The sequence below is a fragment of the Anneissia japonica genome, unplaced genomic scaffold, assembly GCF_011630105.1.
Source record: "Anneissia japonica isolate Jap-2015-1 unplaced genomic scaffold, ASM1163010v1 scaffold287832_len156248_cov139, whole genome shotgun sequence".
Lineage (NCBI taxonomy): Eukaryota > Metazoa > Echinodermata > Crinoidea > Comatulida > Comatulidae > Anneissia > Anneissia japonica.
The window spans coordinates 135,718-156,393 of record NW_022684458.1 but is presented as its reverse complement, the minus strand read 5'-3'; the positions used below and the strand labels follow the sequence as shown (position 1 = coordinate 156,393).

Below are 20,676 nucleotides of genomic sequence, written 5' to 3'. Positions count from 1 at the left end.
CCCACATATGTGGACACAAGAACTACAGTAGTTTATTTAATTTTGGATGTAATTTTTTTTTTTAATCAACGATTTCAACACATTTTTAATAATTCATGATGGGGAAATTAGATAATAGAAACCATGAAAGAAATAACTCCATGATAAAACCAATTTATATTATAAATAAAGCTGTATTCCTTCATGATACAACAAACTGTTATTATTTAATACAACAAAGAGTATATAGCTGATGACAAACTCAGTACAGTGGCGGATCCAGTAATTGTAAATAGAGGGGGCCCTGGGAGGTACCTTCACAAATGGAGGGTCTATACCACCTCAGGCCCAAATGGTTTGGGAAGAGGTACAGTAAGAAATTTATGATTGCAGTACCTCTAGTTTGCTGAAAATGGCACTCTTAAACAAATATTTGAATATAATTTTCTTTTTTTTCCTCAATTTTTTTCAATGTTGAAAGAATTGCAGGGGGGAAGCTTCCCCCCAGCCTTCTTGAATCCGCCAACTGCAGTGTAACCATGGAGGAATATAAACTCATTTTTATGATAAATTAGTAATTAGCTAATGACAAAAGCAATAGCACTTGTGGATCCACCTGTTATTGTTGCTAGCTGTGTCATCACTGGTTAAAAATCAATATTAACATCAATGAACTAGGTACCACCCAGTATAAGTAGCCTGGCTTATTGACAAACCTTCATTGTGAATCCTGAAATAAAATTATCATTTATTTTTAATTGTTATTGTTTATCATACACTCTTTATTAAAATATAATTAAAAATAATACACTGTTCATTAAAAAAAAGTATAAGAAAATTCCACTGGATACTAAAAAATGTAACAATTTGAAAATATGAAAATTCATTATAATTTTTAAATTAACATATTGAAACTTGGATAAAATTCAAGTTGCACACAGTTAAAATGTTTTAATTGGAAATTATTTGTTCTTTTTCTATTGTTCCCCCATGATTAGTGAAGTATAGACCTCCTTTTCTTTTTGAAGCAAGCTACCTGTAGTATGTAGAGTATGAGAAATGTTTAATTTGATTAATGGTGCAATTTATTCAAAAGCTGAACTTCAGCAAAAATTATTGTTGTATGAATATCATATCAATTTGTTTGATCCACTTAACTGCAAACGCACCGCTGTGAAAATCACGCTATCTCTTAACCATTACCATTTTCCCAAAAAACATTGACTGATTTTACTGCAAAAACAGTAACTCAAAAACTAGAGGTTGGATAACTTTAGGTTGAATTGTTTATAGAAAGTTATAAGTATGTATAGGTATTGTAAACAATTTACAAAATATTTGCTTTCAAATATTTAGCTCCAACATTTTTGGGTTGAATTACAAGAATATAAGTGATATTAGATTGTTTTTCAGCGGGATTTGAGCCGGTTTGAGAGGAGTCGTTTACGGTATTTACAACGTCATAACTTTGCCTCTACCAATCCATTTGCTTAGTTTGAAGTGGCAACAGAAATAATCTCATTGGATAAAACCTTCTTCCGTTATATTTTTGCACTCTTTTAAAGGCTTTCAAGAAGAAAAAAACTGACCGAGCTCACAGCCAGCCCAGGGATCTGGGCGCGTTCCATTTTGTGAACTAATGAAAATATGGTACCTGCTGTACATCAAAGACTTTGTTAAAATTCAATAAATGAATACGCTTGATTTTGGACTTATCTTATTTTTTTTACAGTGTTATGAATAGATATTTTTTTTTCTAACAGGCGCTATACAAAATATTCTCCAATTTATTAAAGAATTTATTTAAAAAAAAATATTTAAATTATTTAAATTGTTGTAAGTACTTGTATTTGAGGTACACCACAAGGATAGTTCTGGAAAGAGCTGTTTTGATGAGAATGTCTATTTTAATATAAAATATAATCACTAGAAATGTCAATTTAAAAGTTTTAATTTTATTGTATTGTAAATGAATCGCATTTCATTTTATGCAATAACTTTTTTTGTAATATCTTATTACAGTGGAATCTCACTGGCATAGTTTATTTTTATTTTTTTCAAATTTTTATAAATTTTTTTTTTCCTTTAGAATAATTGTTTTGTAATTGTATTGTAATGTCTATTAATTTTTAGGGATATTTCATTATGTTTACTTTTTCTGATCACTGTAATGTCTGTATTACTGTATGCAAAAAAGAAATAATTTTGTGAAGAAGAAAAAAAATCCTTTTTCTCTTTCTTAGATCTTGATGATTGCTTGGATGCTCCCTGCTTGAATGGCGCCATCTGTAATGATGCTGAATTTTCTTATTCCTGTCAGTGTGCCCCTGGCTATGAAGGCGACAATTGTGAAACAAGTATGTATTATGCACAAAATATTTAATCCTTTATATGTCCACACTTAAAAAAAAAAATTAAGCTTCATCACTGAACATACAAGAAGCATAAGTTACAAAATAGCAATATAGAAAAAGCAGCAAAAATAAAGAAATTGACAGGTGCCAAGCACCTCTACATCCCACCTTCAACAAATCAACGTCACATCGAACAGAAAAGAGATGTGGGAAATTGCCTGTTAAAACGATACATAAATAGTATATATAATTACAAGACAGACAATTATTGAATTATTATTTAATTAAACTAATACATACAATAACATTAAAAATAGATACAAAATCATATTGGATTATAAAAAAAGTTGATTAAATTATTCATTATTTTCAATACAATTAATTTATTGACCATTAATATCAAGGGGTGGGGTGACTTTTTATTCAAAACCAATTTGAACATATTGCTCAGTCAAATGGTCAAGTTTCAATATTAGGGAAACATTGATTGGTAAAGTAAAATATTTGTTAGGTCCAATTTTAGGTTTAAGTTATCAATGTGTTTGTATTATGTGTGAAGTTAGAGAGGCACGCCCTTTGACAAAAGTAGTTTTTAATCACTTTTGTTTCCTTCTCTTTCATTTTGAATGGTTAGTCTAATGTTTGTACTGCCGAAAGAAGAAAAATAGAAAAAAAAATCTATAGCCATTAATTGGTAATTTCTCCTCCCCCCCCCCCAAAAAAAAAATTCATAGAGATATGGCTATTTTCTTGCACTTTTTTCCAGATATAAATGAATGTTCGTCAAATCCTTGTCAAAATGGAGCTGGCTGTGTGGATGGGCTTGCTATGTATAGCTGCACCTGTACTCCTGGCTGGACCGGAATAAACTGCAACATAGGTAAGTCGTACTGTAGTGATAATGGACTATCACGTTGGATTGGATTTCTTCGGTGTGATTTACCAAGGATAACCCTCGAAAGTCCTGAGAATTATTTCCAGAGTGTACTGTTTTCTTTAACGTGCACATAAGCCCTATTGCCCACGGGACCAACAGCTAAATCGTCCCATCTGAAAGAAGGTGCGCTATCGTAACTTGCATTTCAGCCCTCTAGTTGAAATCCAAGGAGAGCAGCGATTGGAATTGAACCGGGGACCAAGAGGCAAGAGATTATGGCGGTTCAGCTACCGCCAGTTTAGCCGACTGAGCTGCTGCATATTAATAGCTTTGCAAGTAAATTATTACATGCTAATGTTAAATTATTCTATTTCAGATATTAATGAGTGCAGTAGCAGTCCGTGTTTAAATGGTGCAACCTGTAACAATCTGCAGAACATGTTTACTTGTACTTGCCTTGCGGGATACACCGGAAGGCTTTGTGAGACAAGTAAGTTCAATTTATGATGGTAGAATAATGTGTTTAAAAAGACATTTATTTTTTATTTTTGTTTGTTTTTTTTATTATTGTTTTTTATATAAAAACACTGAAAATATCTTCGAATTTAAATTTAAATGTTCTTTATTTGCAATTTCGTGAACAAAATTGAAGAGTAACAACAAATTCTCAAAAACAAGAACAAGATTAAATTTACAAGTTTAAACCAGAAACCAAAACAAAAACATTTATTTATTAAATTAAATTTATCAACAATAATAAAAACAATTATGCACAATTAATTATATTAGGAAAATGTCACTGAAATTAAACAGCTCAAAAATTCATTGATACGGCTATATAGTATAAACAAAATGTTTTTATGTTAATATTTTACGGTACTAAATTCAAGGCAAATTTAGTATATAGGCCAACATATATTTTATAAAAATGTCATTCGTCATATGATGTCATTCGGTAATTTGTTTTATATGGTAACATTTATTCGCAGATATTGACGAGTGTCAAAGCCAGCCATGTCAAAATAACGGTGCATGTACCGACAGCATTAACCAGTACACATGCTCTTGCGTGGGTGGCTGGACTGGGGATGTATGTAATGTTGGTAAGTTTGCTTAAAAAGTATTCACACAAAAATACTATATTTTTTCCAAAACGTAAATACTTAGCTCCGGATATCTCACGGTCTTGTATGTCCACAGTTGCAGGGGTAGTACCAGTGGAGGAATGAAAGATTAGGGGGTGCTGAGGTAGGTGTGGACTCTGGCCCATCTGTCGATACTGATGGGCTGCCAATCGGGTAAAAGCTGGCACCACTCCTGGAAATTTTTGATAATGACAAATATAGATAGATGGATAGGGGGATGAGTATAAAATCTTACAGAACTCACTAATCCCTCCCAGAATAAATTTCTTTTATAGGTATACAGAAATGCGTTTTTTTTTTAATTTTCAGGGAACATTTTTCAAGATATTTATTTTCAGTCTCATGAACGTTGTATTAATTAGGAAAATTGTGTGAAAATTTGACTTAAATGTAAGAGAAACAAGGCCTAGGAGTACTAACTATGGTTTTCTTGGTACTTTTTTTGTCTTTATTAAACAAGATGCATACAAACACTAAATTGTACCACTTCACAGACTTGGGAATCATCTTGATTGCAGGCCCAGACTTCGCAAGTACTACGGAATTTCCGTAGTTGCTACTGAAATTTTACTTAATTACGGACATACGGAAATATACAAAAATACTACAGAAATTTGTCTTAGGCCTTAATAAAGAGGTCTAATATCCAGATCAAATAACTATCTATCATTTGAAATGTATTTTATTAACTCAGAGGTGTGTGTGTTACTGAATTCATTCTCAAACTCAAGATATTTGGCTGGAAATCGTAATTGATACTGCCTCACCATATGCTTATGATGAAAATGAAGATGATATTGAAGCAACTTCATAATAAACATTGTTTGTTTTATAATTTTTCCGTCTTACAGATTACAATGAGTGCTCCAGTATCCCATGTCAAAATGGCGCGCCGTGCGCCAATGGAGTTAATCGCTATGATTGTACCTGCCTGCCAGGTTATAACGGAATCAACTGTGAAAATAGTAGGAAGCAATTTATGTTTTTGATCACCATGTTCTGAAGCCGGTCTTACACTAGGCGAATTTATTCACGCGAATCAAAAGGGTCGGTTTGCTTCCTGAGCTCTGATTGGTCGCACATTTTTACCCTTTGCAAAGTAAAAAAAATGCTCGACCAATCAGAGCTCAGGAAGCTGAAGTGAAAAACACCAATAGAAATGTGAATGCGCCTACGCATGAACCTATGATTTTAATTTACGCAAATAAATTCTTTTAGTGTAAAGCCGGCTTAAAGTATTGAGTTTTCACCATTGTATGAACTTTTTGCTGGTTGAATAGAACTAAGAATTGGATGATTGAATTAATATGTATTTACTGACAGACATTGTAGATAACATTTTAAACATAATTTTATTACATACTCTGTCTATTTCATGAATAGTTAACTGGATAATTTTATTACATAATTGTCTAATACTTTAAAACTAATATTTACAAACAATATAACAATTATGATAGCGTAGATTTCATTCTAAAATTATACATTTTTATTTACAGACATCAATGAGTGTTTGAGTAACCCATGTCAGAATTTAGCTGTTTGTATCGACAACGTTAACAGGTACGAATGCGACTGTACTGCAGGTTGGACTGGTGCTAACTGTGAAATTGGTAAGAATAACATGAATGATAATGAATTTGTAATAATTTATGCAAGTTATAATGAACATTACACAGGCTACCACCTCACATGCATAATGCATGAGTCTCACGCATGAGAATCCACTTTTTACGTTTCACGCATCATAACAATTTTTTAATGTGATAGAATGTATAGGCTGATTATACCCTAAAATTCATAAATATGAAGTGAATTCATCAGTAAAATGTAAATACAGGCCTTATAAATTTCTTTTAAAAGCTTTACCAACCGAAGACTATACAAATTTAGTAATATTTTTGTCTCACACATCAGAAGCCAACAAAGTTGGCAGGTATATAACATTATAACATCAAATTTATATTTCAAAACATTGTTTGACCTTTAACCTTTACCGCTTGTGTCTAGATATTAATGAATGTGCGAGCAACCCATGTGTGAATGGCGTGTGTAACAACAACCTGAATTTCTTTAGCTGCACATGTGACGGCGGATGGCAGGGCAATCGATGCGATGTAGGTAAGTTGACTCTCCACTGTGTATGAGAAAGGAACTAATTTAAAAGACACTTTCAAAGTAGTTCTGCGATGGAGTACATGTATCTAATTGTGATATATATAAAGGTACCCATGAGTACTGTTAGCATTTCAATTGCCAGTGTCCCAAGTGTGATGCATTTCCTTCTGTTAGATCTGACTGAAGAAGCTTCTATAATATATTTTATTTTGCTGCGCATGGCAATACACATCACTGCTGTCTTCCGTGAGACAATTCATCATAAATTGTGACCCAAGCTCACAAACAGGCTGTAAACTCGTCCTCAAGCCAAAATGAAGTTTTGAAAAAAAGTCTATTATTTTTGGCAATTTCCTATTCATTTTCACTAACTCCTATTTGAAAATGGCTAAATTTTGCCTTTTACAGTTTGAATGTTAAACTCAAACTTCAGGAATAGTAAGATTAATAATTATACTTTATTTATTACACAAAAACCCAATTCACACGAAATTCATATTTTATGGCATGTTCTGGCTATTGAGGCTTGTTTCTCAATACAGTGCTGTGCGAGTTTACAGCCTATTTGTGAGCTTGGGTCACAATTAGTAAAAGCATGCAAATATTATGAATTTGTGGGGATTTCCGGGAGATTTGTGCCTGGTTTTGGGAGTGCAGGTGGCCGTTCCATCATCTGCAAGACTCCTGCGACTTCCGGGAGACTTAGGACCGCTGCAACTGTTGTACCACATGCTTTCATGGGATAAATATCATGCTACAAAATGTGGCAACATGTTTTTTTGCTTTTCACAGATTATGATGAGTGTACAAGTAATCCATGCTACAACGGTGCTGTCTGTCAGAATCTTGAAAATTTGTACACATGCACATGTAGTGCAGGCTGGGAAGGAACCAGATGTGAACAGGGTTAGTTCTTAAATTGAATTTGCTAGTGTCAACACATTGGAATTTAGACATATTTATTAATGTGAATGCAGCTTTATTGCATGTTTATAGGTGTGGACACAGATTAAAAGTTCTACAATTAGTGTGAATGTGGTGTATTTTGCAATTACAGGCACGTTGTGTGAACATGGTGTAATATTGTTAAGACACAGGTTTGAACTAAATGTTAAGATACTGATGAGGTTTATTAATTTCAAGACACTAATGTGAAAATGGTGCTTTAAAGTAAAGACACTATTGTGAATTGATTCCAAGTGTGAACACAGCTTATTATTACATGTGAAAGACACAGGTGTGAACGTAATGCAAGACTGGAATATGTATATGGTGCAAGTGCAACACTTGGGTGAACTAGTTCCAGGTGTGAACATGGTGCAATATTACAAGTGAAAGACACTATTGTGAATGTGGTGCATTATTTTCAAGACAATAATGCGAATGTGGTGTATAAGTGAAGACACAAATGGGATTGGTTCCAAGTGTGAACATGTGTAACATTAATACAAGTAAAAAACACTGGCTTGAATGTGGTGCATTATCTTCAATTCAAGACACTAATGTGAAATTCGTGCATTAAACTGAAGACAATAGTGTGAACTGATTCCAAGTGTGAACAAAGTGCATTAAAAAAAATCACTAACAAGAATGGTTTGTTTTTAACCATTTTTAAACATTTAAAAATATCAGTTTGAATGTTTAAATATTAAAATGACTTTTTGGAATGTGAATGTCATCAAATCAAATCATTGATAACTTCTTATCTCATTTCTTTTCTGTAGATATTGATGAGTGTGCATCGTCTCCATGTCTGAACAATGCGGTGTGTATTAATGGAGCTAACATGTACTCATGCAACTGCCAGCCAGGCTGGGAGGGAACAAACTGTGCAACAGGTAAGTTAAATGAATACTTACCTGGATAAACCAACTAATTGCCTATTCTCTCTCTCAAGAGAACATCCTTGAAAAATAATAGAACAGTCGACTCCTGGCGCCAGCACATTTACGCTCCAGGCGTTAAAATTATGTTTTCGTACCTGAATAATATGTGATAAAGTTTTGTCTGTGAAGCCCTGTTCAGACTGTTGCATGCCCATATATAGTCATGATGTGCCTATATATGGTCATGCTGTGATGTCATCATGACTATATTTAGACATGTCACATGTTTTTAGCAAATCAAATTTGATGTTCTGGACAGGGCTAAGACAAAAATAAGACAAAAATTTTATCATGTACCTTACAATCAGATTTACTCTGATAGTGGTTTCTTGTTTCTGATATACCTGATACATCAAAATGTGTGTCTTCTGCTGTAATGTAATTTAGTGGGATTTGGTATAGCGCATTATACCGAAGTCTCAGTGCGCTGGAAAAACAAAAACAAAAAGCAACTCCTATTGTAACCAAACTACAGATGCAGAGAAACAGACTGAGCAGAATACCCAAACATCACTGCATCGTTCGCCTGCAATTTAAGACCATTGACAGGCAATGGTTGGCCGGCACATGATTCACAGATGCTCTCATGGAACTCAGTTCTTTGATAAATTGCGATTGCGATTTCTGAACTGTTCAAGCTTCTGTAATAATGATACGTGGTACACATTTCCACTGCTACATTCAGACTTGTCATCACACTAGGTTTACGCCCAATCAAATGCGTTCAGGAAATTAAACTAATTGCTCGACCCAGCGAAGACACTGAGCATTAACTGAAAGATATTTAAACGCTCAGAGCATGTAAGCTTGTATACACTAGGCCTTTTGATTGAACTTTGCAGTGAAACACCCTGTGGCACTAACACCCGCATGTTATGAGTCAAACTGTGAAACGTAGGTGGGTTGTTCTAGCCTGGGTTAAGGGTAATGGTACAGTAGGATTACAATAGAATCATCTCAAGGCGCTGACAGTGTACAGACTCCAAAGTCAGATTGGAAAATAAAAAATTGGCAAAAAACAAACCAGGAACCCTAAAGAGAAGGGAAGGGTAATGCCTGGAATAAGATAGCCTAACCATGCTTATCAAACAATATAAGCGTAGCCTAAGAAAGCCATGGTACACAATAATCAATGTTTGCAGATTTATCGTTATTTTGCCCCTTATTTCAGATACAAACGAGTGTGCCAGCAATCCATGTCAGAATGGCGGTGCATGTGTTGACGGAACAAATCGTTTTGACTGCACGTGTGTACAGGGATGGTCAGGCACTTTATGCGAGCAAGGTAGGCTAAATTTTATCTTTATTATTTCTTTATTAATTGACTTTCATTTGTGTTTTTAGGAAGAAATAGTTTGAGCCAAGCAGTGTTTTATAGTCAATATAACTGGGTAAACCACCCTCGATTTCAGAATCTAATGCTGGTTTAATGCATTTATTTTCTTTTTTAAGAATCTATTGTTAATAGATTTGTTGTTTAATTGTAAGAATCTGTTAATGTTGGTTTAATAAATGTATTGTCTTTTTAAGAATCCGTTTAATCATGTTTAATATATTGGGTAATAAATTTATTATCTCTTCAAGAATCTGTTAATGTTGGTTTGATAGATTTATTGTTTGTAAGAATCTGCTAATGTTGGTTTAATAAATGTACAGTATTGTCTTTTTAAGAATCTGTTTAATCATGTTTAATATATTGGGTAATAAATTTATTATCTCTTCAAGAATCTGTTAATGTTGGTTTGATAGATTTATTGTTTGTAAGAATCTGCTAATGTTGGTTTTAATAGATGTATTGTCTTTTGAAGGATATGTGAATCATGTTTAGTAGATTAATATTGTTTTTTTAAGAATATATTAATGGTTGTTATTGTTAATAGATATATTGTTGAATCTGTTAATGGTGTTTAATGAATTAGGTGTTAGTTTTTGTTTTAAAAAGGCAGTAAAGTGCTATAGGTATTAGGTTTAGTTGCACTTTGTACTATGATGTATTATATACAAAGTATATTAATAATCTATTTGTAATACTGTATTAAGTTATCTTTATTGCAATTTCTTTCTACAACATTTTAATTAATACCTTAAATAGTTACAGTATGCAATATTTAAGTGTTTTGGTGATTTCTTTAGTTCCTACAGCCATGCTATATTATGCAAATAATGAATTCGTAGGAGAGCAATAATGTAGAATATTTCATGAGGTGAAAGATTGGATGTTCTATTAAACTCGAAAGCCTAGCCTAGCCTAGCCTAGTCGAGTTGAATAGAACATCCAATCTTTCACCTCATGAAATATTCTCCCCCATTGAACGAATGAGAAACATTCATTATTTGTTTTAAACAACTCCTCTGTATCTCTCTCCATTATATCAATAAACCATTGTTGACTAGTACTCAAGTAAAGTATGGAATATTCATTTTAATTCAATTTCTCTTGACCTGTTTTCAACTAATCAAATTAATAGAATAATACAGGTGTTGTATAAAGTGGAATTTAAGGTTTAATGCTAATGAATAGTAATAGTAGTAGTAGCATTTGTAAAGTAAGAGAACCAATCAATGGACCCATTGTTAAATTATTAATAGTATAAAATATATAGTTCTATCACTGTGGTTTTTTTTTTTGGTATATTATTAGAGTACTGGAATATATGATAATTGTCATTGTTTTACTCTTTCTAAGCCACTAAATATAATTTAAATATGTTTTTTTTTGTTGATCACTGATATAGTGCGTTGTTTTTTTCACTCCATCTACAACTATTTTTGGAAAGGATAATGTTCCAAATGTTATGCTTCGTTACCAGTGAAAACATGCATTATTGAAAATTCAGGCGTGAGATGACTTTAGTGTATTATACCACACGGCGGATTATATTGATTGTCGTACAATATCGCGTCAGATTCCTGTCATCGATCAATATTTATATCCCCGCAAAGTTGTCAGCTTCATGCTTTTGTGCGTTACATATTTTTTTCTGTTATGCCAGGTAATATGGAGTATTAAGATCTGTCCAAACTATTGCTTTTTTTAATTTTTTTACCAAAAACTGTTTTTATGCCCATATAGCCATGATGTGCCTATAAATGGTCATGATGTCATGTCATCATAGCCATATTTAGGTATGCCACTTTTTTGTCAAATATAATTTGATAGTCCACACTATCAGATTTTCTTTGGAAAAAAAACAAACTGTTGTACTGTATGCCCATATATATTCATGTTGTGCCTATATATGGTCATGATGTGATGTCATCATCACCACAAAAAGCTGTTGTATGCCCATATATAGTCATGATGTGCCTATATATGGTCGTGATGTGATGTCATGACCATATTTGGGCATGTCACAAGCTTTTGTCAATATAATTTAATAATGGGCATAATGTTTATAGCGTTTACACAGTGTCCTAGCATAATATTTAATGATATAAAAAATATATATATTATAATATCTAATATGTTTTATTTTGTCATATTTTAATTGGTTAATATACAAATGTAGAATTACACGGGGTCCTAGCATGATTGAATGGTCTAACAAATATATTATAGTATCTAATATGTTTTATTTTGTTAAATTTTAACACTTGTTAATATACAAATATTAAATGTCTTGGATGATATATCTAAAATTATAATTTTAAGCTTGTACTTTATCATAAAATGAGTTTCATCATAACTTTTCATTGTGTATGTATTTTTTTTGATGTTTACTGTATTTGTTGAACCAAACTTTTCCCTTTTATCTGTTATATATAATTTTGAATGTTACTTGTTGAAACGTTGACTTCGCTTGTGCTTCTTGAGGTTAGCTTGTTTTAAGTTTTTAATTCTGTTGAGCGTTACCACGGATATACTCTTGTCGTTTTGAGGACCCGACTCTTGTGTTAATGTAAGTATGATGTTTAATTTGTTTTGATGTTTAGTTTATGACTTACTTACTGATACTTCAGTTGTAGAATGTGATCTTCACCATTCTATTGTTTTATTATGAATTTCTTAATTATCATTTTGTTCTGCGAGTTTGTAATTCTAGTGCTGTATCTCTTGCATTGTTATTTTGTCATTCACACCATGTTCATATTGTCATTCTGTCTTTCCTTTGATCTCCATTGTTAGAAATTAACTCAATAACATAATTTCCATTCTCCTACCAGTAATTAATAATGTAGACTTTTATTGCTTTCTTGTTGCTATGGGTACTTGAGGTAATCAGATCAATAACTTTAGCTTCAAAAATATTCAAGTGATAGTTATAAATAAAAGAAAGCTGAACATGATAATTAACATATGGTGATGTGGTAACAGACACATCTTATTAACTTTAAATTCAGCCTATTTGTACATCCACCGTATTATCCGTGTTTATATTCAATACAAACACACTTGTGTATGATATTTCGTTAGGCCTCTTCTGATTATTTAATTATCGTTTATGCCCAGTTGTCATAAGGTGCCTATACAGTTCACCCCCGACCCCCAAATTCAAGACCAAATTTGGCACCTGAAAATTTGGTGTAGTCTCTGAGTTTGGTCTCCACTGTAGATAGTTATTTCATTGATTGAAGTTTAAAAAGGTGGTCTCAAATTAATAGTGAGGTCTTGGAATTTATAGGATTCTCAAATTGGAAAGTGAACTATATATGGTCATGATGTGCCTATATATCATATGGTCATGATGTGCCCATATATAGTCTTGATGTGCCTATATATGGTCATGATGTGCCTATATATGGTCATGATGTGATGTCATCATGAACATAGGCATGTCACATGTTTTAGTCAAACATACTTTTATAGTCTGGACACGGCTTTAGTAGAGTATTATTTTGTTATTGTATTTGTGGGAATGTTCAATAACAAGATATTTTTCTTTTATAGTCACCCATACTATTAAATAATAGTAGGGGGAATCTGAGGAGAGGAAACAGGTCAAAAATCTTCTGTAGTCACCAAAGTGTGTTCCCCTCCAACACCCATCTTTCAAAATATAATATGGAAAACCCCTCCCTAAATAAAACTAAAACTAAGGAATAACCTTTAACCTTTTAACCTATAATTCTACTTAAAATTTCACCCAGTATTGCACATATATATAATAGTTCATTATTGTGATTAAAGCTATAAATATTGTCTTAGCATGTCTGTGGTGACAATTTCCCTGTACTCCATTCTCTCCCCTCCCGCCTCCAGCAATATATATGTAAATATTAATTTTTTAATCCAAACAAACCTAATTGTGATTGCTAATCCCTAGTATTGTGGTCTAAAGGCAGCATATATTGTATTGGGGCCAACCTAAACCATAATTATTAATTGGAAACGCATTTACCAAATTGTCACTATCTCAAAATTATAATATGAGCACTCTTTACCAGTGCTTCATTATACTCCAAAAGCTATTGAGTCCATACTGTATATTTAAATTCATTATATTGTACCTAAAAACTATATTTTCAAAATCTTAATAGTGTGCTCAAAAGCATATTAAGAAAAAATAAAACTGAGATAGCTTCCCAAAGAAGATACAACAACCTTTGTGGGTGGGTTGCTAAAAATAGCCTCTATTTCTACAAAATATTTAATAGTAATAGTCAGGTTGTTTCTTAAAAGTACCATACAAATACAATGCAATACAAATCGACATAATTTATGAAATGGAGCTCTTTTTGTTATATTGCAATATGTAAGTTATTGTTTATGTAGATCTCATTAAATAGATTGCTTTATATTTATATTATTCTGTCATACAGTAATTCTGCTATACAGTGTGTGCGTAATTGTGTGCTGATTTTGGTTGCCATTGTGATGTTGTCATGGTTACATCATCAATCAGACCCAATATATATTTTTGTGCACTGTGTTTTATTCATTTTAAACAATTTGCTTTTCTTTGCTGCATTGAAAAAGTAATGTAAATTACATTATATTCTGTTTGACTTCAAATTGTTGAGAACAACATTCTAGCCACTTAGTCGATTGATTGATTGATTGATAATTCAAATCATTTTAAAATTTTAGCATTCTTTTCATCTTTAAACATATTAACTGTAGAAAAACGTTTTAAATACAAATTAGAAAAGTTAAATGCCTGAGGTGGCTTAATTATACTTTATTAAATAATCATTTAATATAGGGACACCCAATATTACTCATGACTCACTTGACGACTTGACTTCCTGGACTTGCTTTAGGCTGGTCTTGATCGAAAACACCAATAATGTATAAATAATATGTTGTAAGCAATAGAATATAGATACCAATGATAAATATTATAAAGTCAATTGTGACATCATCAGTTATAACTCCCAATTTTATTATTCTATCTACAACCGTGCACTAATTTTTCATTAGTTATTACCATTATTGAATGTTAATAACAGTAATTGAACTTTATGGTATATACTAGCAGAACACTGACCAATCTTTAATAAATTATAAATAAGCTATAAAATGCTTATACTGTTCTATTGTTTACCCCTTCAATAGTAGGCATGTGCAAATTAAAGACACTTTTTTGTGGTCCCATATTAACAAATGTCTTCTATCTTTATTATTCTCAGGAATGAGCGATCATATTCAGCACAAATGACAAAATAATAATGATAAATATGTATTCGTGTTTGTTATTTTTTTTGTAAGGTTGTGAAATCTCCGAAGTATTTATCAATGTAACATTTATCATAAAAATCGATCAATAACACATTATCATAATCATAGTTCTGTCAGGCAACACATTTATCTAATATTGTCAATCATTTTTTTTCCCATGGTAACAGAGGATGATGAGTGCCTCAGTGGTCCTTGTCAGAATGGTGGTATCTGTTTTAATGAAGTTAGTATGTTCAGGTGTGGATGTTTACCTGGCTACATTGGTGAGCGTTGTGGAACAGGTGAGGGCAGCCTTCGATTTTCTTGTATGTGTTTGTCATTAATTTATTAATTAGTTAATTAATTAATTAATTTATTTATTTTTATTTATTTATTTATTTATTTTTTACATTTTTACCTTTGAATTAATTTTGTTTAATATTAGGTTTTTTTTTTGGTTTTTTTTTCTGTTGTAATTATATTTGAATGCCTTGGTGTTATTACCTAACATTACCATTGGTACCTATCTTCTTTCTGATTGGCTTTCCATGGCAAAATATTGTCTCCCTTCGCCTAGGAACAATGGTGGCACCTAACCATTAGATCACCAATAGTGCGGCGCCCCCATGCATCATAGATCATAATATAATCATATCATGTCAAGTCTTTGGATCACCAAGAAAGAACATGCTGAATATGAGTCATAGACTTAAACTCGCTGTCCAGTCCACACTATCAAATTTTATGAAATAAATTTGAGTGATGTGCCTATGTATGGGTATAATGATGTCATATTACACCTAAATATGGGCATATCGCATTTATTTGTCACACAGAATTTTATAGTGTATACAGAGCTTCATTTGTAGGCCGGCTTATAGCTTTCGTGAATTAACTAAATGAGCGGACTTTCAAAATACTGTAGGATAAGATAATACAATAATATTTTTCCCTAGTATAACATTTTTCCAACTGTAAATATTCAATAACATTGTATATTTTCTCATAGGATTCTAATTTTCCAAACCTGTGTGGTAAAACCGGGCACTCACAGCGCACAACGGTCGTCGACCAATGTGATTCTATAAAGAACACAACGCGACAAGGTGCGAGCAATGGATCGTCTTTTATGACGACCCGTTTAGACTTCCACCGACAATCAGCATACAGTGTCGTCTCATTTAGGTCTCACAGGGAGCGGAATTCAATTTGTAATGCGATGGTCATAGGGATCTGTGAGTGCCCCGCTTAACCTGCATTTTTATCTATTGGATGTATGTAACAGACATGCTTTCAATATCTACTTAAAATCTTATTGTTTTTACAGAGATCAATGAATGTGTAAGCAACCCGTGTGTTAATGGTAATTGCAGCGACAATGTCAATGGTTACACATGTGTCTGCTCCGCAGGATTCATTGGTTTTCAGTGTGATACAGGTATGTCAGCTTATACAGTGAACCCTCAATTTGGAGACCCCTCTAATTCCCAAGACCTCTATAATGCCGAGACCTCTCTAATTCTGAGGCCCCACTGATTCAAAACTACTCTAATTCAAGACTTTTTAAAAAATCAAATAACAATATTTAATTTTATTAACACTAAGCTAATCCTTTAAGTGAGGACCAAACCATGAGACCACCCCAAAGCTTGTCTCAAATTTAAGGGCAAACTATTATAGTTATTTTAGATAATTTTTCAATTTAATTAAATATTCAAAAATTCTTTGTTCAAGAGATATATGGTGCAGACAACATAAAGAAAAAAAATTATAACATTACAACATTGCTGATAAAAAGGCAATCACCTGTATGTTTTTTTATTGAACAGCAATCAACGATTAACAGCTGTTGTCATTTATTATTATTTTCCTGACAAATACATTTTTACATTGAATCAAAACACTAAATTTTTGATATTACTGTGCCAACTTCTAAACAGTATAAATTATATTAGAAGTGGAAACAGTCAGAACATTTCTAGACTAATTGTAGAGACTATATAAAAAAATTGAGTGTTTTGAATTAATTATGCAATTGTCAGGAAAATAATAATCATCAATGAAAACAAAATGAACAGATTATGAGTACAAGGAGAGCTGGTACTCTCAGTAAACATACTTTTGTATTGGTAAATGCAGCATGGGAAAGTGCTTTACACCAGACCCATTCCAAAATCATCAGAGACATAGGAGGTTGGATTCTGGTAAAGCTATGTGGTCCAGTTGATCAGTGGAAGCCATTTTGGTGCAATGGAGACAGTTTGGTTTCCCAATCTCAAGGTTGGGGTTTCAATCCCTTGCTGTGCATTTCGCTTGTGTCCTTGAGCAAGACACTTTATCTGCATTGCTTCTCTCCACCCAGGTGGGGTTGCCTGCTCCTGCGCTGATTACCAGCAGCAACACTTAGCATGTGGACCCAATGACCAGGGAAAAGGACTGGGATTTATAACAGCAAGGAAAAGGCGCATTAAATGCCTATACTAGTACCAGTATCAGCATAATATCCACACTATCACATAGAATTGATATTACAAGTAATTTTATATATACAATAAATAATGATGATTGTGGCACAATCGTAATATTGTTTTTTTTTGTGTTTATACAGAGATTAATGAATGTAACAGTAACCCCTGCTTCAATGGTGGACTATGCCAAGATGAGATCAATGGGTACTCTTGTTCCTGTTTCAATGGCTACACTGGCCCTAACTGCCTCAATGGTAATTCACTTTAATTACATTTGATAATTACCGTTTTTCAATTCAATTCACATTTATTCACAAATCGGTGAAAAGGAGTAAAAAAATAGCTTCCGCTAATCGACGTTTGGCCCCTGATCTAACAATCATTACATAATAATTTCTTTAGATTTATAACAGTTTTAAGCTATAACTCCTTAATTAAGAATAAAAAATCGACATTCTATTTTTAGCCTCAATTATTTTAATACTTTCCTACTTATTGACTTTGCTATTTAATGTCTTCCCTCCCTCTGCTTGATAGATGTTAATGAGTGTAGCAGCGGACCCTGTATGAATGGCGGTATTTGCTTGAATCTTCCAAACCAGTTCCAATGTGCCTGTCCCTCAGGCTACGAGGGCCTGCTATGTCAAACAGGTAGGCCACCTTTTAATGGTGCTACTATTTCAAGATTCATATCCTCAAAATATTAAGTCAGATCGTATAAAATGGCTGTGATGTATTTTTCAAAATGAGTTCCATATACGATTAAAGATAACTTTTTTTTGTTGTCTTAAAATACATAGTTAACTACAAAGAGTGGGCACACGAATGCATACCCCCCACCTGACAACTTTATTAATTTTTTTTTCGGACTTTTTCCATGAACTTGATATTCACTCTGACCTTTTTCCCAAAAATTGTGATCACCTTTAATTTAGACCAATAAGTACCCCTCCACTAAATTTTATGATGATCCAATTGTTAGTTTTGTAGTTAACACACAGACATACAGACAAATGGGGGTGAATACGTATTACTTCCGTGGGGGAGTAAGTAGTATGTTGCTCTTATACAGTGCATCATTGCAAGCTGTCTGCATCACACATATTTACTTCATATAACTGTCTCAAATTATGTAATATTTACAGACTGTAAAATATAGCTCTTTTATTTCAAATTTTGTAGAAATTGATGAGTGCGCCAGCAACCCGTGCGAAAATGGAGGGTTTTGCGTGGATGGTGGTAACCGTTACATATGTACTTGTATCAACGGCTGGACTGGTACCAACTGTGACATAGGTAGACAGCATCACTACTTCGGTGGCAAGGGGTGCCGGTGGCAAGGGGTGCCTGCAGACTTTGTGCTTACTTTTCAAGATCAATCATTCAGGGTTTTTTGGGAAATGTTTTGGTGGTGCACTTGGTGTATATTTTTGTAACAGGGTTTCCAACATTCTGTCACAATCTTTACTTTATTGTAGATATACATTAAAATAAGACACAGAAGTCCAAAGAAGAAAGGTATTTGGTGTGTAAAAACTACCAAGAAGCAAGAATTCACAACTTGGTGTTTCACTGTCTTTAAAAAATGATTGGTTTATCAGTGCTCGGAAAAAAAAACAATTTCCTTAGGAGGAAATAAAAACATCAGTTTATTTCTTTGTATTTTGTTAGAAAAACCAGTTATTTGTTTAATTATGCTTGATTTATCATCTACCTTTCATTGCATGTTCTAGTAGATAAAAGTTGATACAAACTGATTCCCATAATGATTCTTTGATTTTGATTGGCTATTCAAGAGGCCATTTGATTTTTCATAAGGTCATTTGATTGGCTGTTTCTGAGAATCTTATTGAATATTAATGAGGTCACATGATTGTGTAATATTCATAAGGCTGTTTAATTGGTTTTTCTCAATTTTTGAGGGCTTTGGATTGGCTCATTCATTGAGAGAGTTTATATATTATACTTTTGATTACTTTTGATTGTATCAACTTTTTTTATTTAGAATGGTTTACTTGTTGGTTTAAAGGTTTATCTTGTAACTACAGTAATAAATAAGGAATTCATGAGTTGTAAACTGTAGTAGTAAGGTATATTGAAGGTACTGTTCAAAAAATCTTAATTTATAAACAGCTTTATACAATTTGTCATGTATTTTTGGTAATATTATTAATTTAAAATATATTGCCTTATGTGGTGGATACATGGGTTTTATCTATATTTGTTTCATTATCTATCTTTGTTTCTTTTAGAAAGAATGATGTTTGTCATCAATTGTATTGTATAGTATTATAACATCAGTTGTTTCATGATATGCTTTAACTTTTTTTTTTTTAGAGTATTTGCTTTAACTATGAATACTACTTGTTTATATCTTACATATATATTTAATTACTTTATCTAAGTTGGTAAAGATTGCTAATTCTTGTAAAATTCAGCCAGGAATTCTTGAATATAGATAGAAACCAGTCTGTATCCTAGGTATTCAATTGTCAGAACATCAATTGTCCTTGTGGTCTAGGTAACAATCAATTAAATTTCAATTTGTAAGAATCAATAATTCATGAAATTATAACCATTCCTTTATTAATAAAGGAATACATTCATTAGCATGGAATCAGTAACCATCTGTATTGACTTATAAATGGTTATGTTAACAAAATGACAGGAAATGAGAGATCTAACAATGCACGTGTCGTACATATTCTGTTCTGTTTTGTTTGTATATTGCACTAAACCTCAAAATTGTGTAAAACGTGCAGGTGCTGGCATTTCTGTTAAAATATTTGCGCGTTAAATACAAAATACATTTTTTTTGTGGTTATTCACATTCAGTCCATATTTTATATTTTTATAGGATCAACAATTATTCTTATTGTTGGTTTATTATGTTTCAAATCCAATTGATACAAGTTTGTGGCATGTATGTCTATAAATTATTCTTTACTCAAATATATTTTGTTTATTTTTTCTTCGTTTGAAAACAGATGTTGATGAGTGTGCAAGCAATCCGTGTATGAATGAAGGTTTCTGCGTGGATGGAACCAATGAGTACACCTGTACTTGTCTACCTGGGTATACAGGGAGTCGTTGTGGAACAGGTAAGCTTATCAGGGGCATAGTGTAGTTTTGGGGTGGGGTGAAAAATGGCCTTAGGGTGGAGAAAATTTAACTAAATCCCTATTTCATTGGAATATTGATGGATATTTTTTAGTATTTTAACACACTTGGTGGAACTAATTTTCTATAAT

At 32.6% G+C, this 20,676-nt stretch overlaps 1 protein-coding gene across 7 annotated transcripts in view; it reads left to right on the top strand.

Annotated features, from left to right (window-relative positions):
• Nucleotides 1–2,226: 2,226 nt before the first annotated feature.
• Nucleotides 2,227–20,676, top strand: part of LOC117106031 (fibropellin-1-like) — a 58,419-nt gene continuing 39,969 nt past the window's right edge. For 6 of the 7 annotated variants that reach the window (XM_033247393.1, XM_033247374.1, XM_033247383.1 and 3 more), the window contains exons 1-16: nt 2,227–2,336; nt 3,100–3,213; nt 3,587–3,700; nt 4,200–4,313; nt 5,207–5,320; nt 5,855–5,968; nt 6,366–6,476; nt 7,266–7,379; nt 8,198–8,311; nt 9,531–9,644; nt 15,146–15,259; nt 16,285–16,395; nt 17,566–17,679; nt 17,963–18,076; nt 18,608–18,721; nt 20,413–20,526. In XM_033247393.1, coding sequence (XP_033103284.1) covers nt 3,162–3,213; nt 3,587–3,700; nt 4,200–4,313; nt 5,207–5,320; nt 5,855–5,968; nt 6,366–6,476; nt 7,266–7,379; nt 8,198–8,311; nt 9,531–9,644; nt 15,146–15,259; nt 16,285–16,395; nt 17,566–17,679; nt 17,963–18,076; nt 18,608–18,721; nt 20,413–20,526 — 1,642 coding nt within the window. In that variant the 5' untranslated portion in view covers nt 2,227–2,336; nt 3,100–3,161. The remainder of the gene's footprint in view (nt 2,337–3,099; nt 3,214–3,586; nt 3,701–4,199; nt 4,314–5,206; nt 5,321–5,854; nt 5,969–6,365; nt 6,477–7,265; nt 7,380–8,197; nt 8,312–9,530; nt 9,645–15,145; nt 15,260–16,284; nt 16,396–17,565; nt 17,680–17,962; nt 18,077–18,607; nt 18,722–20,412; nt 20,527–20,676) is intronic. The other variant, XM_033247399.1, reaches the window with a different exon arrangement.